This window comes from Microplitis mediator, chromosome 3 (assembly GCF_029852145.1).
Source record: "Microplitis mediator isolate UGA2020A chromosome 3, iyMicMedi2.1, whole genome shotgun sequence".
NCBI classification, from domain to species: Eukaryota; Metazoa; Arthropoda; class Insecta; order Hymenoptera; family Braconidae; genus Microplitis; species Microplitis mediator.
Genome location: NC_079971.1, coordinates 24,009,036 through 24,033,455, shown reverse-complemented (window position 1 = coordinate 24,033,455; position 24,420 = coordinate 24,009,036). Strand labels below are relative to the sequence as shown.

General features: G+C 27.7%; 2 protein-coding genes and 1 long non-coding RNA gene across 3 annotated transcripts; 1 reads left to right on the top strand and 2 right to left on the bottom strand.

The window, feature by feature from the left end:
* Positions 1 to 330: 330 nt before the first annotated feature.
* LOC130666058 (polyamine-transporting ATPase 13A3-like) lies at positions 331 to 14,640 on the bottom strand. The gene is made up of 15 exons (XM_057466710.1): positions 14,326 to 14,640; positions 12,015 to 12,091; positions 9,364 to 9,434; positions 9,117 to 9,284; positions 8,974 to 9,044; positions 8,537 to 8,803; positions 7,149 to 7,353; positions 6,874 to 7,072; positions 6,696 to 6,807; positions 6,054 to 6,243; positions 5,781 to 5,981; positions 5,491 to 5,676; positions 3,212 to 4,100; positions 3,045 to 3,126; positions 331 to 1,490 (listed from the first exon to the last, which is right to left on the bottom strand). The coding sequence occupies exons 2-15, from the start codon at positions 12,028 to 12,030 to the stop codon at positions 521 to 523; spliced, it is 3,627 nt and encodes a 1,208-aa protein (XP_057322693.1). The 5' UTR covers positions 12,031 to 12,091; positions 14,326 to 14,640; the 3' UTR covers positions 331 to 520.
* A 5,067-nt stretch (positions 14,641 to 19,707) lies between these two features.
* LOC130665814 (uncharacterized) lies at positions 19,708 to 21,257 on the top strand. Its single transcript, XR_008989594.1, has 3 exons — positions 19,708 to 19,903; positions 20,820 to 20,949; positions 21,150 to 21,257. It is a non-coding gene; the product is annotated as an uncharacterized LOC130665814 (long non-coding RNA).
* A 29-nt stretch (positions 21,258 to 21,286) lies between these two features.
* On the bottom strand, positions 21,287 to 23,735 carry LOC130665426 (uncharacterized). The gene is made up of 2 exons (XM_057465804.1): positions 23,601 to 23,735; positions 21,287 to 22,846 (listed from the first exon to the last, which is right to left on the bottom strand). Exons 1-2 carry the CDS (start codon positions 23,634 to 23,636, stop codon positions 21,419 to 21,421), a joined length of 1,464 nt encoding a protein of 487 aa, XP_057321787.1. The 5' UTR covers positions 23,637 to 23,735; the 3' UTR covers positions 21,287 to 21,418.
* Positions 23,736 to 24,420: the final 685 nt, after the last annotated feature.

Below are 24,420 nucleotides of genomic sequence, written 5' to 3'. Positions count from 1 at the left end.
TTTTTCAAATTTTCTACAAGCGCATTTTTTTATTTTTTTTTCTTCTTAACTCAAATTGATAAAAACAAAATCCAAAAATTATTAGATGTCAGTTAACTTCAGTTCTATAAATTAATTGATGTTCAATAATTTTTGGTTTTATGAATCAACATTAAATTATAAAATAAAAAAAACATTTCAAAAAATTCCACCTCTAGTTTTTCAAATTTTCTGCAAGCGCATTTTTTTATTTTTTTTTTCCTTCTTAAATTGAATTATGAAAAAAAAATAAAAAAATTGTGAACTGTCTGCTGACTTCAGGACCATACAGACGAGGGTTAAATGACACAATTGTTTACAAATAGTCAACATTTATTTTATCGTATACAAATAAAACTTATACATATATTCAAATAATTTTGTTTTTCACTTTACTGTCTTACATTAAAGTCTAAGTTATTTTTCTTAACCTTGAAAATTAGTAAAAATATTTATTACAACTTAAAATTTATTAGCTTACAAAAAATTTTTTTTTACTCAATCAGAATTTAGTTGTCTCCTTGATGTCCTCATTTTCAAATGCCAAGTTATCAAAACCATTGACTTGATTATCACAATCATCTGTAATTGTTTTCAATTTGTCGTTACTGGGTGTCAGGGGCAATACGGGCAGCTCGCTGTTTATTTTCGGCCAATCTGACTGATTTTTCAAATCGTACTGTATGCCTAGGTAACGTTTTTTCGACTTTTCTGGGCGATATACCCGGGGCTTTACTATTCCTTCAATAAAATACTCGATAATAACGGCTTCGATGAAGAAACAAATAACGAAATTGACTATCGACAGAATAACAATAATACAGGGCCACTGATAATTCGGCGGTACTTTAAGTTGCAGTAATTTGATAACCCAATTTGCTGGTATCACTGTTATGTAAAGACATATTAGGGTAGATATCAGTACCGAGGTGATAAATAAATTATTTGTGTAGACGGCTCGTCGGTAGGGTTTTCCATGAGAGAATATAAGAGCTACAGTTATGTACTGGAACATGGAAATGGTGAATACTGAGTAATTTTCGAATGAATAGTAATCGTGAAGGCTTCGGAAATTAGGGGGCGAGTACCAGTCGAATTGTTTTACCCAGTAGAAGACACTGAGTTGGAACAAGAGCATGACAATCATGTGGAGTGTAAGAGAAAATAGTGGGGTGAAGCTCAGCAAACTTGTCATTGGAGGTTTCTTGGCGAGTTTGCCCTCATAGGCTTGGGTTTTCCCGAAGAAAAATGCGAAATTAACGATGAGAAATATGTCAATGAAGAGGAATTGAAAGTCTGACAAGTTTGAGTCGATTGAGTAGAGTACGAAGGCAGATATAAATTCGGTTAGGGAGTAAGTAACCATGAATTTGAATATTCCGAAGGATGTCACTAGTGCTGCGCGCCCTTGACGAATTACTTTTGGAACGCATGTAATGTCGGGTATTCGTGAAGTAAAAGGACTCGCGACACTGGAACAAAAAGTTATTTTTATTTTAAGTATGGAGAAAATTTTTTTATTTGGGGATATGATCATGTGTAATATATATGACCTTGCGTGATCATATATGATCAGGCTCAAAGCTTATATGACCAGTAATAGCCATATCTGATCACATAAACATGTTTTGTATCATTTATGACAATATATGGACTGAGGTGTTTCAAAAAAACAAAAATTTTTTTTTTTCTCGGAACCAGGCTCAAAAGTTTCGTTTAGATGCCAAAGTAGGCCTTTGAAAATATGAGCCCCTAATATTAATATTAAGGTTGTCCGCATCGCACTTTTCGATTTCCCATAAGAATAACACAGGAAAAAAATTTTTTTTCTTCTGATTTTTGAAACTAATGAACCATAAATTGCATTGTAATGTCCATCAAATAATTTTGTAGAGAATTAAACGCTCTAAAAAAAAGTCTCTTATCATTTTTTGATAAATCCATCGGTTCAAAAGTTATTAGAGCTTGAAGTGAAGTTGGAGATCTTTTCACTTTTCCGGCGAAACTATCAGACTTATCACAAAATGTTATAGGACCTTTTTTATAGACAATTTTATTTCCTACAAATTAGTTCTGCATGATTTTTTTAAAATTCTGCATTGTTTTCTTGTTATTTTCATTTTAATGCCAAGCTCATAAAAACAATAGTCTTCTAATCAATTTTGACTTAGCGTTAAAATGAAAATAACTAGAAAACAATGCGGAATTCGAAAAAACTCTATTGAAAATAATTTGTAGGGAATAAAATTGTCTCCAAAAAAGGTCCTATGACATTTTTTGATAAGTCTGATAGTTTTGCTGGAAAAGTAAAAAGATCTCGAAATTTACTGTAGATTTAACTTCCAGCTCCAATAACTTTCGAATGGATGGATTTATCAAAAAATGATAGGACTCTTTTTTTGTAGAGCGTTAAATTTTCTACAAAAATATTCGATGGACATTATAATGCAATTTACGGTTTATTAGTTTCAAAAATCAGAAGAAAAAAAAATTTTTTTCCTGTGTTATTCTTATGAAAAATTGAAAAGTGCGATGCGGACGACCTTAATATTATTATTAAGGGCTCGAATTTTAAGAGGCCTATTTTGGCATCTAAACAAAACTTTTGAGCCTGGTTCCGAGAAAAAAAAAATTTTTGTTTTTTTTTAAACGCCCTAATGGTCATATATAGTCATGCATGGTCATACATGATTATATATAATCATGTGTGGTCATATATAATCATATATGACTAGTTTTGATATATATTGCTAGACATGATCATGAACGATCAAGCTTGACCATATCTGATCACATAAACATGTTTTGTACGATTTATGATCATGTATGGTCATATATGATCACATATGACCAGTTTAAATTGTATGCATTGCTAGGCATGATCATATGTGACCAAGCTTGACCATATCTGATCACATGATCAAGCCTGGTCATGCATGCCCAGGTTCAAACTTATATATGACATCTGATTTTTTCATCAGGATTTTATTATACAAAATAGTGATAATTCTAGTGATTTTTGATACCTGGATTCAGCTTCCGATAAAGAAACCCCGACATGCGCAGCACGAAGGGCGCCACAATCATTCGCGCCATCACCGCACATAGCTATTGAGCAAAAACAAAATATAGATATTTAGTAATAAATTTATCATAATTTGGTGACAAGAATAATTGCTGTCGATTAACTCACCAACATAATATCCTAGTTGCATCAACTCAGTAACTAACTGCTGTTTCTGATCACTGGTCATTCGAGCAAACACAGCTCCTCGTACACAAATTTTGGGAACCAATTCTGGATAATATTCGCGCAGTAATTGCCAAGTTTGTCCGGTTAATGCAAACCGGTAGTTAATTACGTCCATGCCCCGTTCGATGATATCCAGAGACAACTTATTATTTATTATCTTCGCTGGCTTGCCTTGGACGTTGTAGAAAATTTTGGGCAATATCTTTTCGTCACCTGGCGGTGGGACAACAGTGACACCGATTACTGTTTCATCTTTGGCCAATATCTTGCATTCCCTGGCGACACTAACGGCCGTTTGTATATTATCACCGGTAATCATCAGGACGTTGATGTTCGCCTCACGTAATTCCTCTATGACCTGGATGGTTGGTTCCTTCAACCGGTTTTCCAGAATAACCAGACCCAGGAATTCCAAATTTCTCTCAATTTGGTCCCGATGCATTTTATGGATTTTTGTGTAACTGTTTGTGATGTTATTTTTGCCGATGGCAATGACGCGGTAGCCTTGCTCAGTGTACTCTTGCATTAAAGTCATTATATTTTGTGGTATAGTTTCGGGGTTACTCAGACTCAGAATAACCTCTGGCGAACCCTTTGTATAAGATTCGAAATGATCAGATCCCAATACGCGAACTATTACTGACATGCGCTGAAGTGAACTTGAAAATTGGTACTGCTGTATTATACCGATCTCAGATATTTCGTTCATGTTTTCCGTCATCATGGAATTTTTATCTGAAGGTTTTACTACTGTCGGTGCCAAAAGATCGTATTTACTTGTGTCAGATATTTCTGGCTCTTCTAATACCCAGCCAGTGCTTTCAAACATCTATTGAAAAGAATTTCGATTTTTTTATTTCAAAAAAGTAGTAAGATATGATTATATATGTATATGATCATGCCTGATCATATATGGCCATGTATGATCAAATATGGTCGTGTATAAGTCTAAACCTGATTATATATTACCATATCTGATCATATATAATCAAGCATGACTTTAAACCTGATCATGACTTATGTCACATATAATCATATTTGATTAGAAATATCATGTCTATGTATGTATCATCAGGTTTTAATTCATACATGATTTATATGATCATATCTGAGTATTTTTTTGGATTGATAGTATACTTAGGATTGTAATCATATACATGATCAGATATGATCATTTATGACCATATATAGCCAGGTATGGTTACATATGACTGGATATGTTCACATATGGCCATATATGACAATGATTGATCACATATCATCATGTATGATAACGCATGGCTACATATGATCATATATGACAATGTGTGGTCACATATGACCGTATATGGTAATGTATGGTTGCATATGATCATATATGACAATGTGTGGTCACATATGACCGTATATGGTAATGTATGGTTGCATATGATCATATATAACAATGAATGATCACATATGATCATATATGACAATGTATGGCCACATATGATTTTATATGACAATGCAGGATCACAATGATCATGTATGACAATGTGTAGTTACATATGATCATATATAACAATGTGTGGTCACATATGACCTATATGGTAATGTATGGTTGCATATGATCATATATGACAATGCATGATCACATACAATCATGTATGACCACGCGTGGTTTCATATGATCATATATAACAATGAATGCTCACATATGATCATATATGACAATGTATGATCACATATGATCATGTATGATAACGCATGGCTACATATGATCATATATGCCAATGTGTGGTCACATATGACCGTATATGGTAATGTATGGTTGTATATGATCATATGTGACAATGCATGATCACATACAATCATGTATGACCACGCGTGGTTTCATATGATCATATATAACAATGAATGCTCACATATGATCATATATGACAATGAATGGCCACATATAATCATATATGACGATGCAGGATCACAATGATCATGTATGACAATGTGTAGTTACATATGATCATAGATGACAATGTATGGCCACGCATGATCATGGACGGTAATGTATGGCCACATATGATCATATATGATAATGTATGGCCACATGTGATCATATATGACAATGTGTGGTGACATATGACCGTATATGGTAATGTATGGTTGCATATGATCATATATGGCAATTTATGATCACATACGATCATATATGGTGTAATCTGAATATTTTTTAGTGTAAACAGATAATTACACTTAAATTTTACCTTAACATCTAATGGATCGCCACATAGTTCATTATCAATGAGAGTAAGACTATGACTGACCAACATTCCCTGAAAAATAGGATGATTTTGCAATTTCTTTATGTCTTTCTCAGGACTCTGCATAACGCCATTGCTACATGGAACCGCTCCCCACATATCGAGGCCATCTTCTGTCAATGTACCGGTCTATAAAGAAAACAAAATTTTTTGATATAAATTACAATTGAAAGATTGAAAATATAAACAATTTTAATATTTGTCAATAAATCAAAATATACAACAACAAATACCTTATCGAAACAAATACAATTGATACTACCAGACACATTAATTACACGGCTGTTTATGCAATAAATTTGCGCCTTTTTTAACCGCGTCTGTGCATACAGTTTTCCGACAGTCATTGCAGCTGGTAAAGCTGGTGAAATTACTATTGTTATTATGTCAAGTGCATCGATCGCTATTTCACTGGCAGTAATTCCACGTGATACCTTAAAAATTTTTTATAGATATTATTGTTAATATTATCAATCATGGGGTTGAAATTTCACTTTACGCTTTACCTTTGAAATTACGGTATAAATAAATCCTAGTAGTGCAATAAATGCAAGTATTCCAATAAATTTATATGAGTCTTGATCAAATTTGAAATCTGCCGGTGGTGGATATAAAATAGCTGCCACTAGAGCACCGCGATTTGTTTGTAATCCAGTTCTGATAACTCTCGCTAATACCGGACCGTCACCATAATATCTGTTGTTTAAAAAAATTTAATTCACTTTAAAATAAAATTTGTAACGAAACTATAGATTTTAGAAAAATATGTTTCAAACAAAAATTGTAGGGAATTTAATTTGCTACAAAAAAGGTCCTTAGACTTATAACCGTATTTCTGAAAATAACGAAGTTATAGAGAAAATAAATAAGTGATCATCCAACTCAAGAGTATGAACGAATTATTTTTTTTACTTAAAGTTGCAATTACGTCGAAAAAATTCGATGTACGTAAAAATGTAATGAGACATTATTCGTAGAGAATTCAATAAGCTATCAAAGTGTATCTATACATTTTTGTGATATCTTTGTTAGTTTAGCTAGAATATTGATTTTTTGGTAATAACTTTTGGATGTAAATTCAAAAATTTATTATCGAAGTCATTATTGAGGCCGTACATTAAAAAACTGTAAATAAAGATTTAAATTACCTGGTTTGGATGATCATCGTTCCACTGTAAAGTGTATGCTGCGAACATTCTTTAGAGTCATAGAGCACTGGTCTGGGTGTCAATGGCGTTTTCGTAACAGGCACAGACTCTCCTGATAGCGAAAAACAAATAATTTAAAATATGTCATATTTTATACGCAGATTGAAAAGAAAAATACCTGTGAGCATGGATTCATTGACGATACAGTGCCCAGTAAGTAGGACAGCATCGCAAACGACGGTCCCTTGATGTCTTGGTAGCTCGATTATGTCCCCAGGAACCAATTCGGAACTAGATATACTTTCGAATTCCCCAGAGCTTCTTTTTACGCGCACCGTGTCCATGGAAGCTACTGTACCGCGAAGATTTTTTTGATTCTTATGAAAAGTATTATTTTTTTTTAATCAGTGGAATTTATTTATAGTTATGTATATATAAATATTGAATACATACTCGGCGAGTTTGTATAATTGTACTGGTAATACTGAATACTGACATGAGAATAATAGCACCAGTGTAATAATAATAACCATCGGCTAACCAAACGCATACTGTAAAAACTTGAAATATATAAAACGGATTTAAAAATTCCAGTAGAAATAGTACAAGGATACTTTGTACTGGTACTATTATTTCATTATTTCCATACACAATTCGCCTGAAAAATTTTTATTATTCAATTTATAGTTGCTAATTTTTAATATTCTGAAAAAGATGCTCAGATATGATCATAAATGTTCAAATATAATCATATATATGATCAGATATGTTCATTTAGGATCAGATATAAGTTTATATGATCATATCTGATCATACATGCCTGGAAAAATTATTCAGATATGATCAGATATATAAATAGCCGTATCTGATCACAAACGAACGTATATGATAATATCTGATCTATTTAAAATCACAAACGGTCAAATATAAATGCATATCTGATCATACATAAACATATATGATCAAGTTAAAGTTCATGTACGAGCACATACGATCATATCTGAGTATTTTTTCCTAGATATTGAATGTCATTCATGATATCATATATGCTCATGTATGATCAGATAAAGGAATCTTTCATATCTGATCATATCTGAGTACTTTTTTTCCTAGACATTTATTGTCTATGATGTCAGATATGCTCATATATGATCAGATAAATTAATTTTTCATATCTGATCAGATCTGAGTACTTTTTTCCTAAACATTTCTTATCCATGATATCAGATATGCTCATATATGATCAGATAAAGAAATGTTTCATATCTGATCAGATCTGAGTACTTTTTTCCTAAACATTTCTTGTCCATGATTTCAGATATGCTCATATATGATCAGATAAAGAAATGTTTCATATCTGATCATATCTGAGTCCTTTTTTCCTAGACATTTATTGTCTATGATGTCAGATATGCTCATATATGATCAGATAAATTAATTTTTCATATCTGATCAGATCTGTGTACTTTTTTTCTAGACATTTCTTGTCCATGATATCAGATATGCTCATATATGATCAGATAAAGTAATGTTTCATATCTGATCATATCTGAGTACTTTTTTTCTAGACATTTATTGTCGTACATGATATCGGATATGCTCATATATGATCAGGCATGGTTATTTATGATCAGATATAATCATATATGATCAGATAGGGTCATTTTTCATATCTGATTATATCTGTGTATTTTTCCTAAGCATTTATAGTCATTCATGATATCAGATATGATCATATATGAACATATAAACTCATGTTTAATCATAAATCGAATTATAAATGATCATATATGGAGATATTTGATATTATTTAAATGAAATAAATTTGTTATTAAAATCACCTCAACAGTTGATCTTCTTTCGAAAGACCTTTATTTTGGCCAAGATGAAGTTCTGGACATGAGACATATCTATCTAAGCCAATCAAACCAGAAAATTCATCGCGAGTCTCATCCCATATGTAACATTGTTTTTTAAACCAAAATGCGCGGTACTCCGGCACTTCTCGTTTAGTCCCATTGTCTAAATTAATACTCAGACTTTTACCTTCAATACTGTTCAATAAATCAACATCAATGTCACCGAGAACTTTCAAGTGTCCACTCGATCTGAAGTTAAAAAAATAAATAGTACTTTCAATGCGAGTACGCATTCAAACACGTGACACTAATGTGATTGTTCATTAATTTATTTATATAAGACTAGTAATTAATACAATCAAGTTGATTGCACAGCATAAATTTTAATTTTTATTTGCGAATTAAGTCTGTATAATTACTTCAAATTTTTTGTCCCTATTAGTTTCACATCCTTGACAAAGTATGACTTGTATTTTCCCTGATAGTCATCCTGTAGATTGAAAATTACATAGAAAAAGTTATTTATGGAAAAAAATTTTTTTTTTTAGAAATTTTGACTTACGATTATCAAAAGTTTCGTGGCGCGAATTAACGGGCATTTTTTGTGGGTTGCGTATAAATGGAAATGAGGATACCAGTGGAAAAATAGTCGGACCCATCCTAATGACAATATGTATGAAAAATATGTTAAGAAAATATTTAGATAACTTTTTTCAAATCCGCAAATTTGCTGAAATAAATTTTTTTCAAAAATTAGTACTCATTTTTTGAATTATTACGCGGGATAAATTTAAAAAAAAAATACTCACTAGTTCTTCTGTATCATGTTTTGTTCGTATTTTTTGCCACTCCACATTTTGTTGCTTATCATTTTTTAGCCCTAGTAAAAAAATGTTTCATTAATTTTCTTATAAAATAAAAATTTTCCTGTTAGAGGTCACAATCAATTGAAAATTAACATGATACTGAAGTTAGCAAACGTCAAATAATTTTTGGAATTTAAAAAAAATGATAAATTATAAAAAAAAAAATATTTTGAAAAATTGCACTTGTAAATTTTTTTATTTTCTACATGTGCATTTTTTTAGTTTTTTTTTTTTTGCAATTGATTTGGTGAAAAAAAACTCCAAAAATTGTTGATTGTCTGCTAACTTCTGGATCATAAATTAACGCGAGTATTTTTGAAAATTTTGTCTCATCTCGAAAGCGAAATCCTGAAAATATTTTCGGTTTTCACAGAAAAAATTATCCTAAGAAAAAAAAATTGAGGAAATCTGGACTGTGCTTAGTAAGAAAATTTTTTTTTATTTCATTTACTCAGACATGATTTTTCATGATCTGCAGTCTAGTCAACAAAATCAGTTCTCGACTACTTGTCAAAAAATACATTTCTTCAAAGTAAACAAATTCAAAATTTTCTAGCCTACTTTTGCTCATATTTGTTGACATTAGTGTTCGCCTAAATAAATTTCTATACTTTTACTTCCATAGATCGAATTTAAGTGAAAAATTACAATTTCATCACTAAGATAACTAATAATTGAAACAATAAATCTCAATAGTTTTAAAAGAAGGTCATTAATTTAATAGTACATTAACTATCCTGAGGTAAAAAAAAAATATAGATAAAAATATATGACGTCTACAATAACCTACTGTCGGATTTTGTAATTTGGAAGTACTAATTGTGTTATTTCTTATCAAAGATGTATTTTAACTCATGTGATTTTAATCACGATGTATATATATATATATATATACTTATAAATATGGAAGGGAGCGACTAAACGAGACCGAGTGGGGAAAACCGAGCAGTTAAAAAAATTTAGTAAAACATGTTTTTTATACAATATAACTTTTAATAGTCATATATATGAATTTTATTGTCATTTTTGTACAGTTTTAAGGGTTGAAAATTTTTTTTTTTAAAGATTTTTTAGTGGACTCAATGTATTGTTGGCCGCAAAAAATACATAAGGTGTTTTCATCGCTATATTTAAAATTTATATAAGTTATTTATCTTAAATAATTTTTTATGTGCGGTATCTATATTAATTAACAGTAAGGTAAAAGACTCATTACCCGCTCACTTTTAATTGGAGTGAGATTAAACCACTCAATATAAATTGCTAAATGAAATGAAAAATCATTTTTTTTTTAAGTTATTTTTTGTAGTTTTAAATATTAGAATATAATTATAATTTAAAGAATAATGTTGATAAGTAATTATTATTAATTTTTAAAATAAGCTCGTGAGTGCACCCATAGTCGCTCACTAAAAGTTGTCATGCGCCATCTCTCGATCAACACATGGCCCCATACTCGCTCAAAGACAATATCAAATTGAACTGTCATAAGTTCATTGATTTGGATAATAATTTATAAAATATATAACTTTATTTTATTTTCACAAATTTAAAATATATATTGAATTACATATAATTATAACAGTTATTAAAGAGTTTAACGTAACCTAAATTTGATGTAACGAACGAACGTTAAAGTAAAAAATGGCCGGCTCTGCGCGATTTTGAAAACAACCGCTTAATTTAAATTTGTAATAAATTATAAAATACTTTGATACGTCATATTATAATATATTTAGATTCACGAATAATTATTTATCAATGATCATTTTTTTACTTGAAATTTTTTTATATAAAAATTATGAGAACCCATTAATCAGTTAAAGTGAGCGACTAGTGGTACTGATCGGGTTTAGGATCTTTTACCTTAAGGGGAGAAAGGGGCTGAGATAAAAAAAAATGAGGATATTTTCGTGATTTTTTTTTCAGAGTTACTTCTTTATTAACATTCTAAAAATTTGAGACATTATTAAGCAACATTCCAAGAATATTCTGCTAAATTTTCGGAAAAAAATATTGAAAAATAAGCCAGTGGCAGTGGGGAGAGACGAGTCACTTAAATAATTTTATTATAGTCATTTTTTTTAATAGCGACAGGAAATTTGAATTTATTACTTCAAATGAAAGTCAAAAAAAAAATTCACCGTATTTCCATCCACAAAATTCCATTATTTCCTCAACGGTCACGTTTTGCTCGCCTTCCCCTATATATATATATATATCTAGAGACTAAAAAACTTGAAACAACATTCAATAGCACTCTTGAAACGATGATAAATATTTTTAATTATTTACTTAAACAATAAATTAATTAAAAATAATTGATATGAATTTTCACCCTTGACTGACTATTTAACCTTGACATAGATGATATTTATATGATAAATCTCGATAACTCTGGATAATACTGAATTAAACTAGCGAAAGTAATACACAGGTATTGTGTATCTTTAACACACAAGTTATAATAATAAAAATAAATGTAAATAGACATATGATTATCAGAAACCACAAACTGATATCTATATCACGGTAAAATAATGAAAAACAATTTTTTAGTATGAAAAAAAAATATAAATGTATTTTGAACTCACCATTAAAATTTGTCATAACTTTAGTGTCCGCAGTAATTATATTTTTTTAATTACAAATATCAATAATTGAATTAAATCTGTAATATTAATTAAAAATTAAAATTATTAATTATTGAGAATAAATATCTCGTTATGAAATTGTAAGACGAGTTATCTGGATGGTAAATAAAAATAAAATTACGAATTTAATTTTTTTTTTTGCAATTAAAGGTCAAAAGTAAAATTGATTATTTGATTTTTATTTTTATGACTAATGTAGATTGACCTTTTAATTTTATCTCGGTACATAAATCATTGCCAGACACGATAAATGTAAGTAATAAATGTTAATATGTTCGTTAATTATTTTCAAAACTTAATCTATTTCACAATTACATTTTATTGGTCAATTAAACATTTTAATTAATTAATACACCGATTATTTATATCAATTTTATTGTTTGACATCTTTTTCGAAGACTTTATCGGATGATCTCATATTTAGAAAATTTAAATGCCAGTCGCGATTTATTTATTTGAATTATTTCTATTCACGGAAAGAAAATTATGGGAAATTTTTCTATGCATTATGGGAATAGTTCCCATAATGGTATAGGAATTGTACCCATACCATTATAGGGATGGTTCCCATACTATTATAGGAACCATTCCTATGATGTTATGGGTAGCATTCCGATAATTATTGGAACTGTTCCTACCCGTATAAAAAAACAATATATGGTTAAAATATATAAAATCATATATGTTTGCAACAAAAAAATATATGATATATTATATTGTATATTATAAAAAATTATATAGAGATTTTCGCCGATTTAATATAAAATTATATACAGTAGTAAATATATGTAACTTAGATGTTTTTTATAATAAGCTATATATACATTTACATTTACCTTATAATATATTGTATTGATATATTTCCTTTTATACTAAAAAAATATAAAATTTTTATATGAAATGAAATATATGGTAGCATATAATTTATATTATATATGGCACCATATATTTTTTTTGTTATATTTAAGCATATATTCTATTCAGTGTATGAATAAGTATATGGGTATATATTCTCATCAAATTAACTAATTTTGAAAATTTTAACTGCAATTTAAAGAGTATATTAAAATTTAGATCTAATTTAATTGGAGTTGGTCATACGAATAAGAAAGTTTTTTTTTCCATACACAATACAAAATATATGTTTTATATAAGATCAGAATATATTTTTCGTAGATGATAGAAATATATATTTTTATGTATGATAAAAATATAGTTTTCGTATACGAAAAGAATATATATTTTCATATATGATAAAAATATATTTTTTGTATATGACTGACACATATATTATATATGCTAAATATATACGGACTCGTGTATGATGAGTATTATATTTTTTAATAGAAAAAAAAATATATCAGAAAATATAGTTAAATTCGCCACTTATATTTTCTGATATTTATCATATATTTTTACATATATTTTGACCATATATGTTATTTTCATACGGGTATAATTATAGGAACTGCTCCCATAATTTATGGTTTTAATTCCTATATTGGTGTAGGAAAAAATTTCCTAGAATTATGGGAACCGTTTCCATAATTTTCTGTCCGTGTAGCAAATAAAAATTTTAATTTTTTTTTTTAATTGTAAATACAGAGAAAAAAATTTCGTGACGCCAAAAATTTTTTAAGGCGAGAAAAAAATTATTGCGCCAAGAAATTATTTTTTTCTGTGTACAGTAAAGGGCGAGGGCAAAAGTGACACTTAAAATTTGATATAAACATGACCCAGTAAAAAATCAAGAGCAGACAAAAAGAGCGCGCGAAAAAAATTCAAAATTTAAATTTAAATAAAAATCACAGATTTGAAATTTTTTTAATACAAAACTTTTAGTGGCTCATTTTGCCCTATGACTGCGCCGCCCTTTTGTAATGTTTAAGAAAAATTTGCCCATTCTGCCTAAAGTAATTTCCATTCATAAAAAAATTTCATGTCTTATTTTGCCCTCTCTTTCTTCTTTTTTCCCAAAATAGTTCGGCGTAAAATAATTCAATTCGCGTACTGCATTTCACGTAACACGTATGTTTAAGTAATGCACAAGTTGAAAAATTAGAATAATTACACAAACATTATTTACACCGTACGTCGTTTAAATACTCGATAAAAATTTGAATTATTATTCCGATACTGTAACGAGGTTAAAAAAAAACACTGAAAGTTTGCACATGAAAAAAATTTCTCTTAAATTTTCACTTAATTTCATTTTTATTTGATAAAAATAATTAACAATTAATTAACTTACGTGCAGATTGAAAAATAAAATCCAAAATAACTTAAAAAACACTTGAAAAAAAAAAAAAAAAAAAAAAAAAATTATACTTTTTGTTTCATTATTACGATTTTGGATCGTTATTGATTATTTTTAAAACATTGCTCATTCTCTTTATATTTATTTCGAAACTTTCAATTGTTGCATACATTCACGATAATGAAATAATATAAATTTACAAAAATAAAATTAATTATTAGTTACGTATATAATTCAAATTAAAATTTGATTTGTTCAATAAACGAATTTAGGAGCGACGTCGAGTATGAACTAGTCGACGCAAAAGCCCGCGTGAAACTGACATTTCAAACTGCCACTTAAATCTTGGTCATTTTAAATTTCATTCACCTCCCACCTGTTTTACAATTATCAACTATCCCCACACTCTATTTACCTGTATGTCATTCTCATATATTTTGTTATCTTATTTATCAACATTCTTGCTTGCATTAGTTAAATATCATTATTATTATTATTATTAATCAAACAAAAAATTTTAAAATATTTTATATTTACAAATAAGAGGAAAGATAAAATCCAAATATATATTGTTGTAAAATATATATCAATCAAATTTCTCTTATTATTAAATTATGAAAATGACGTTAAATATTTCTTTCGTATTTTGTTTATTTAATTTAAATACATGGGTAATTTCAAGTCGACGTCTTATCGAATTACGCGTCGACTATTAAATTTCAAATTGTTAATAAATAATAGACTTCTTAAATACAAAATTGCAATTAACATAATTAAGGGGATACGCTACCGGACCTCTTTCTCACACTCAGAAAAATAAACGGGACTATCTTTGTTGCACTCGTAGAGTAAATGGTAATTTTAAAACAATTTTTCTTGGAGACAAATTAGAATTTTTGAAAATACGAAATTTCTAGCCTTCTATTAAGGTTTCAAAAAACGCCCTCTATTTTAGGTTTCCCGTGTTCCCGTGAATTAAATTTAATTGAAAATCGATTACCGTTACCCTTTAAATATGTAATTTATTATTATCCAGTTTTATCGTTCGTAAAAATATATAAGAACACACAAAAAAAAAATATCGAAACAAAGCTCGAAATTTAAAACTGTTTAGAAAAATTGAGATATTTCCAGTAATTTAATTTTTCTCAATACCTCAGTAAATATTTACTATAGACGATAAATTTTATCTATAAATAATATTTTTTTCTTTACATTATTGTAATTCAAGAAAGTGTAATTAGTAGTAACGTTAACGACCTATCGACAATGACAGGATCGTTTAATGTGACTATTATCGTTATCTATCCCTGACCCCCTTATTCCCATGAATTATATTTGAATAACTAAATGTATATCGTAAACACAATAAATATATGTAAAAAAAAAAAAAAAATTTTATTTAGTTGTCAATAAAAAAATCATTTGTTCGAATTATCGTGATCTAAAATTTATTTCTTTAATCTATAAATTATTGACCTTAATCAAATTGTTCCTCTGCAGTGTTCGGTTCAATGTTCAATTTAACCGTCAATTATATTTTTTTACTCACTAATTACTGTTATAATTAAGGATTAATTACGAATATCATATTTACTTACGGAAAAAAAAAGAATAATAAAATAATAATGTTTTGTACTCGAGATTATGGTCATGTGAATTTAATTGATAAGTACGTGAGGATCTCGAAAAATGATAAGAATCATAATATAATTTTTTTTACATTTACGTGCTTCGGAATACTAAAGATAACTTTGTGTATCTTATAAATTTTATTTTTCTTTGTGAGACTTTATGGAGACTTTATTTTATTACGTTTTTGTCTTTTAATTAATTGTTATATTTTTTTTCTCATTCAATATAATTATTAATAAATTATTATATTTATTTAAGATTATATTATTTGATTATTTTTTTTATTATAAATACGTAAAATATTTTATTTATTTAGATAAGAAATTTTTTTTTAATCATTATTGATTGATAAATTTTCTTATATATTTTATTTAAAGGAAAAATTAAATATATATGAATTTTATTGGTTATTAATTATATAAATATTAGAAAGTATCAGTTGCAATAAATAAAAAAAAAATAAAAATTTTAACCAATGATTTTTTATTACATTTTTTTTTCGCGTAATATCCAACTGTGTTATGTGTACTTGACATTATTATTTATGCAATATATATAATAATACATTATTTAACCATAAAAACGGAGTATAATAAAGCTCATTCGTAATTTATTTGCATTTATAACAAGCAAGTACTTTTATAACTCAATAAAAAAAAAAAATAATTTATTTTATTAACTTTTTTTTTATTATTCAAAAGTATAACAAATTTTATATAAGTGACCTATAAATATATATTTACACATATATTTAAATAAAAAAATTTTTTACTTGCTTTAAATTTCGCGCTTAAATGTTTTAAGTGAATCCCATAATTTTATAGAAATGGCGCGAAATTTGAATTTAAAACAAAAAATTCAAATGCGATAATTGCGATAGCGATTAATAAATTTTCCTACACTTTTATCGAGTAAATATTAATAATTTCTAGATTAGACGCAAAAAAAAACAGGATTATAAAAAAAAATGTTGAGATTTATACTCAAGGTTTTATACATTTAAAGCTAATTTATTCTGTTGACTAAGAATGTATAACAAAAACTACAAACAATAACTCAATAATTGAATAAAAAAAAAAAAAAAAAAAAAATTAAACAACGATCTAATGAGTTAGTTATACAACTATCTACATAGCTGAGGAAAAATAGATCATTAGTAGACTAGTGTAATGTGCAGATAATATTTAATCATCTAATTTTTTAATTTTCATAGAAAAATAAACAATTTTTTTGTTTTATTTTTATTTCTGCGAAAACTTGATAAAGAGATGTTAAGTCCAATGGCAAACTAGAGTCATTGTCAAGGCTGTCGATTTCCACACATAGTGGGCATCTATTATATATAATATATGTATGAGTATTATATATACATACGCATGTTAATCATATATTTTAAAAGTATTGTGCACAATCACTTGACAACTGAATTATATTCTGTAATCTGAAGCTTAATGTAATTGTCACCTAATGTAATAGTTATTATGCTCTTCAGTGAGTTTTTAATTTTGAAAGTCATGATCTTCTTAATTTATTGTCACAGAATTGTGTATTTTTTGTAATAACCCACAATTTTTAATTTTTTTTAAATTAACTCGTATAACAAAATAATGTATATATATTTATATATCGTTTTATATTCATCGACACAAAAGCTCTGATATGATGAAATTATATCAGAACGATATCATTAATTATATGAGCGATCATATATATTTTCATGTATAATTTGAAATTTATAAAGATCTATTGCATATGTTTTTTTTTGTATTGCATATAAAACTATATTGCAGTATAAAAAAAATATAGTGTGGAGCAAAGTAAGACACGATTTTTCAAAAAAATTCTATTTTTTGTAAATGTTTATGTAGTCTGCGGACAAAAATATGGCATGGATTGGTCACTCGAAATAGAACGACCATTTCAAAATTTTTACCAAAAAACTGTTAAAAAGTGAAGTCTCATTTTGCCTCACTCTCTTCTAGTGTAATAATATATATTGTAAAAAATATGATATATTTCTTATGATTGTGCAACAGCCGTAGCTCAAAAAAAATTTGATCGAAATTTATCACAAAATTACAGCTTTTCAAAAATCACTAAAAAACTTCTTTAATTTTTCTGTTCCTTTAATTTTTTGCATTAGTGTATATCATATTAGTTTATATAAGCCAGTATGTAAAAGTGATATATTTCTCATGATTGTGCGATAACCGTAGCTCGAAAAAAAATTTGATGGAAATTTTTCACAAAGTTACAGCTTTTCAAAAATCACTAAAAAACTTCTTTAATTTTTCTGTTCCTTTAATTTCTTGTATTAGCGTATATTATATTAGTTTATATAAGCCAGTATGTAAAAGTGATATACTTCTCATGATTGTGCGATAACCGTAGCTCGAAAAAAAATTTGATCGAAATTTTTCACAAAGTTACAGCTTTTTAAAAATCACTAAAAATCTTCTTTAATTTTTCTGTTCCTTTAATTTTTTGCATTAGCGTATATTATATTAATTTATATACGTGCATATGTATATTCATGATATATTTTTGAAAAAATCCCATTTTTCATCCAAAACCTTTCAAAAGTAAAAAACTACTGAATAATAAATTTAAAATTGTAAAAAAAATTAGGCATATTAACTATAATAATACAATATTAGACGCCTTCTCGTCTGGTATATTATTCACAGACTATCATTATCTCGAGTCTGTTACATATTTCCTTTTTGTTTCTCAAACTGGCCTTGTTCAGACCTCGAAAATTAATAGTAAACAAAAAAACAACAAGGAAACAAATTGAAAAAATATTGAATAAAGACTAAATTTAGCAGTGGGCAACCAAAAAACCCGAAAATTAACATGTTTTCATATGCAAAGAAGACATTATTGTTTTTGTAAATTCAAAAAAAAAATAATAATATGATAAATACTGACGCACGTGTAAAGGAACAAAAAATTAAAGCTGTATTACTATTTATTTATATTGTATCGACCTTGAATCAACCCTATATTGTATATTATAGATAGGGAGCCGTTCCCAGTTCCCACTCGTTTGCGGAACTAAATACTAAGAGTATTATCAACGTAACTCATTAGTATTTAATGGCATTAACTAATTACCCAACAAATTAAAATTTAAAAAATGTCGTTATTTATATTTATTGAGATATTTTTTTTATTTAATTATAAACTATTACAAAATTCTTAACATCTCGGCAAATCAATCAGCAAATAATTACGTAAAAAATATATATATATAAATATGAATGTAAAAGTATTGCTGTTATGTAACGAAAAATTATACTAGTTAAAGTATTTCAGTATATATTTAATTTTAGTAAATAATTATTCGCGTCATATTTTATGTGAATTATTATATATTTCCTTAATGAATCTAGTTTTTGATTTCATCATTATTATTTTAATTAATTAACTCATTGTTGTTTATTCATACTTATTTATGTTTTATATATTTATCATTTCTCAATGTACTTATAATTTATTATAATTTTATTTTTGCTTCATAAAATATCATTAATTATTATGAATATTATTATTATAATTATAATATTGCAAAATAATAATTTTATGATTTCGTAAAAGAAAAATATTTAAAAACAGGTTTTTAAATTACAATTTATCAGTAATTACTTTTGCAGTTCATTTGAATTTAATACAATTTATACTAGTTGCGTATTAAATTCTTTTTTTTTTTTAATTATGTTTACAGGCGGGATTATATCTAAGGGTGGGATAAACGGGACCATTTCAAATTTGGTAAAATTTTTTTTCGTAATTTTCCAGTGGACTCGATATATTTTTTGCCACATCAAATATATATGGTGTTTTCGTTACTATATTTACATTTTACACGGAAAAAGAGCAGTAGAAAAATTACAGTTTTTAGTGCAACAACACGGCTGCCCAATTTCAAAACACAGTAAGCGATAAATTTTTCAGAATTTATTTTTTAGTATTTTTAGTTCCAGTGGAGTCTTGTGGACATGATTCAATACTTATTTCAAAAATTTTATTTAGTATTTTCGACATATTTATTCACCAACAGTAAAGTAAAAGACCTAATACTCGATCAGGGAACTAGTACCCGATCACTCCATGTATTTTTATAGATATATTTACTCAAATTTAGGGTATATAGATATACAAATAAATAAGTGATCGGCAGGGTACGGAAGTTTGTGCTTAACAATAAGAATAAAAGAAAAAAATTCGCCCAAATTTTTCTGTATCAAAATTACGATCACGAGCAAATTCACGTGAATGAAATTAAAAGATATATTCAAAAAAATTGAAACATTGAAAAAAAAAATCGTATTTGGCAAAAAAAAATTAAAATTTTTAACAAGAATTTTTTGTCAGCACAAAACATTCAAGAAAATTCAAATTTTGGGAAATTTCTACACTATTGGGCAAACAAAAAATTTTATGATATTATAGGGATGGTTCCCATAACATTATGGGAATAGTTCCCATAATATTATAGGAATAGTTCCTATACCAATATGGGAACCATTCCCATAATGGTATGGGAACTATTCTCATACTATTATGGGGATGGTTCCCATAATATATGGGAACCATCCCTATAGTAGTATAGGTACTATTCCCATACCATTATGGGAACCATTCCCATAATGCATAGCAAAACTTCCCATAATTTTCTTTCCGTGTAATAAAATTGGGATCCAAATAATTTCAAATTAATAACTTTGATAATTCGACTGGAGAAACAAAAAAAACTAATTTTGATAACTATTTACTAGTAGTTTGAAGTATAGAAAAAAAATAAAAATAAATATTAAAATTAATCATAAAAATGATCTTATCATCTCTAGGAAATGTGAGACTTGAACTGATTATATTTAATCTTACAACAGTACACGTGTCATTATCTACAAATTACTACTTTACATACATGTATATATGTATATGTATATCAAGAAGTTATAGTTACATTCTAACGAGGTAAAATATAAATAGAATATTAAAGTAATTTGAATTTCAAATTAAAAGCAATAGGAAAATTTGATTAATGACTCAGTCAATTATTAAAATTTGATATCAAATTAATAAAAAAAAATAAACTTACCTTCAATTTGCGAATTCAGTTCATCTCGTTGATAATAAAATGAAACACTACTTAATTTATAATTATTAATCACCAGGGCCTTGACCAAGAGACCAAAAGTATGACACGATTAACGCCGGCGACAAAGGCATCATATATATTAATAATTATTATAATTATTGATAAAAAAAAATGGGTAATGCAGAATAAATAAAAAATAACTAAAATTCATGTTATTAATTAATTAATTTATTAAATCTATAATTACTATTGGTAATAATATTAAAAATAAAAAAACAAATATTTGAAATGATCTTAATTTTCGTAAATAATAATAATTATAATTAATTAACAATCAATTTATTATCATGTAGCATCATAAGTTTTAACAACAGCATCAACATCAAATTGTGACAGCATTTCGTCATCACTGTCGCCAAAAGTGTCGTCATTATTAAGTTCAAAAAAATTATCCCTATCAGCGGCGGGTTCATTTCCTTGATCGGTATCGCGATTGTCTGGTGATTTATCCGCAATATCTAGATCCATTTGTGACATCAATTCGTCGTCGCTGTCATTCAATAAATCGTCGCCGAAAGTTGATCCAGCAATTTCGTTTCGGTTAACTACACTATTGACTTCTTCTCTTACTAAATCATTGTCTCCCTCTGCTCTATAAGTTAACGCTGGAGTTTTTTCAACCGTTAAATCATCAATAAGATGGTTATCAAATTCAAAATCGCTGTCGATTATCGCATCGATATTTTCTGTATCATCGTAATTATCGTGTTGATTACTATCAGCGTAATCACGATTAATTAATTTAGTAAGCTCGGGTGTGGTAATAATTCGTGATTTATCATTATAAGCAGCGATAATGCTGTCAGTTGATATTATGACTATCGAAGTGGTCAAGGGAGTTTTTGAACCAGTGACATTTAGGATCCCGACATTGCGCAGCAATACGACAACACCCGGTTGTAAAATATTTGGATACGTTGTAAAAATATCCTTGTGCATTATGCCCTCCACAGAATCTGATATATCTTTGAGAGTAACGCGAGGATTGTCGGCGGACCAATCAATCCGATGAATGATACCAGCGAGCACGGGAATTTTATTGCTGCGACCTGGACGTTTTATTGATGAAATATTTTGTCCGCGTAAATAATCATCAGGCAGTTCGTCGATCATTTGGCGCCAGGCGCCATCGGTAAACAATTTTTTGGTTTCTTGAGAACAAAATCCTGAATCACGTTTTGTTTCGCCAAAGTCAACTTCCGTTGTTCTGTGACTGGTATTTTTTGAACGTGACTTTGAGTAACTGAGCAACCCAGCGGGTCCGGGAAATTTACGGACTAGGGTTTTTGGCGGGGGCACGTGTTTTGGTGGAGACGTTGGTCTTTTGAATGGACTAGCCGAATTCCTATCGAATCCTAGTTTTTTTTTAAATTTATCGGGTGTCGATTCACGGCTGGTATTTTTAGAAAATGAATCTATGAGGATTCGGCGCAGTGGATGCCTTTCTTTGGGCGATTCGGGCGACGGTTCGGGCGAGGATCTCGACATTAAGTCTAGTAAAATATTTTTTCTTGAGGAAGACTCATCTTGCGATATATTTTCATCACTAACTGATTTATTGCTTTCGAATATGTCGAGTAGTAAATTTTTTCGTGATGATATTTCAGGATTACGGGGAGGACTTTGATTTTCATTGGGACTTTCAATAGGAATATTGTCTCGCTGAGAAAATAATAAAGATTCCTCATTACTTTCGATTTCTCGAAGTGAATCCTGTAATAAAATTAATTTTGCAATTTTCTCATCGACTTCTTTTTTGAAAAAAAAAAATAAGACTAAGATTTTTTCTGATCACGCAAATTTACTCGAATAAATAAACTGTCGGTCAGTAGAAACGAAAAAATTTGGATGTCGTGATATAAAAATTTTTTTCTATGACTATGAGGAAGTAAAAATACGAGACTAAATAAATTATTTAAATTAAAAACATGATTTTAATAATTTATAAATTTTTATAAAACAATTTAATGTTGTAATAAAATATTTAATACTTTGTATTTTAAAATCTCCGATCGACCTTGGCATATATCGTCATATTAATATAAATGACTTGCATGCAGACGCGAAATTTTTCGAGGGTCATTATCCTTCAAAAAAGATTATGATTAATAAAAAATTTATTGGGTTTATTAAATTGTAAAAAATAAATTAGCGCTGATAAATTTTAATTGTTTATTTTATCAATTTAAAAAAAAAATTTGAATTCAAATAATTTTAATTTGCCGCCGTTTTTTTAAATTTGCAAACGACCTTAACCTTCAATTTTTATTCACGCGTTTTGTTGTTACGAATAAAAAGTAAACAATAAAATTTGTATTGCATTTAATTTAATCATCAATTATATTTTTTTTGTTATTTATTTATCTGCCTCCTTATCGGGTAATTTCTTTTAAGGTTAAACGTTAACTTTTCTTTTTGTAATTTATTGAAAATTTATAAAGAATAAGACATAAATTTATGTAAATACCTCGTCAAAGTCGAAATCTTTGTCGAAATCCGCCATTTTTTTAAACAAACATAACTTGTGACATATTTATTTAACTTTTATAAAAATATAAAAAACTGCACTACTGATGTATTATATTTATTTTATTTATGTCCTGTGTTTTGGAAAAATAAATTAATTAATAAACGGTAACGCCATCTATTGTTAGAAAAAAATATTCAATGAATTAATTTATCAATGACCGGTAATTTAATTCATTTGAAATGCGCGCGCTTTTTAAAAATTGTGATTACGAATTTGAAATTAGAAAAAATTAAATGAAATGAAAATAACTCTTGATATTTATTTTATTTATATATTTTTCTCATATATTTCGTACTAGTTAATCTACATATATTTATTTTTATCCCAAAATTCAAATATGACAGCTTTCAATAATTTGAAATACGCGCGCTTTTTAAAAATCGTGATTACGGATTTAAAAATTATAAAAAATAAAATGAAATGAAAATAACTCTTGATATTTATTTTTTTTATATATTTTTCTCATATATTTCGTACTAGTTAATCTACATATATTTATTTTTATCCCAAAATTCAAATATGACAGCTTTCAATAATTTGAAATACGCGCGCTTTTTAAAAATCGTGATTACGGATTTAAAAATTATAAAAAATGAAACGAAATGAAAATAACTCTTGATATTTATTTTTGTCATATATTTTTCTCATATATTTCGTACTAGTTAATCTACATATTTTTTTTTTTATCCCAAAATTCAAATATGACAGCTTTCAATAATTTGAAATACGCGCGCTTTTTAAAAATCGTGATTACGAA

What these genes read in the sequence shown, in the direction of transcription:
- LOC130665426 (XM_057465804.1), bottom strand. Translation starts at nt 23,636, where the DNA reads ATGGCGGATTTCGACAAAGATTTCGACTTTGACGAG. An exon ending in AAGATTTCGACTTTGACGAG is followed by an intron (nt 22,847 to 23,600) that starts GTATTTACATAA and finishes ATTTTATTACAG; the next exon opens with GATTCACTTCGAGAAATCGA.
- LOC130666058 (XM_057466710.1), bottom strand. An exon ending in GCGATCCATTAGATGTTAAG is followed by an intron (nt 4,101 to 5,490) that starts GTAAAATTTAAG and finishes TCTTTTCAATAG; the next exon opens with ATGTTTGAAAGCACTGGCTG. An exon ending in TTATCGGAAGCTGAATCCAG is followed by an intron (nt 1,491 to 3,044) that starts GTATCAAAAATC and finishes TTTTTGTTCCAG; the next exon opens with TGTCGCGAGTCCTTTTACTT.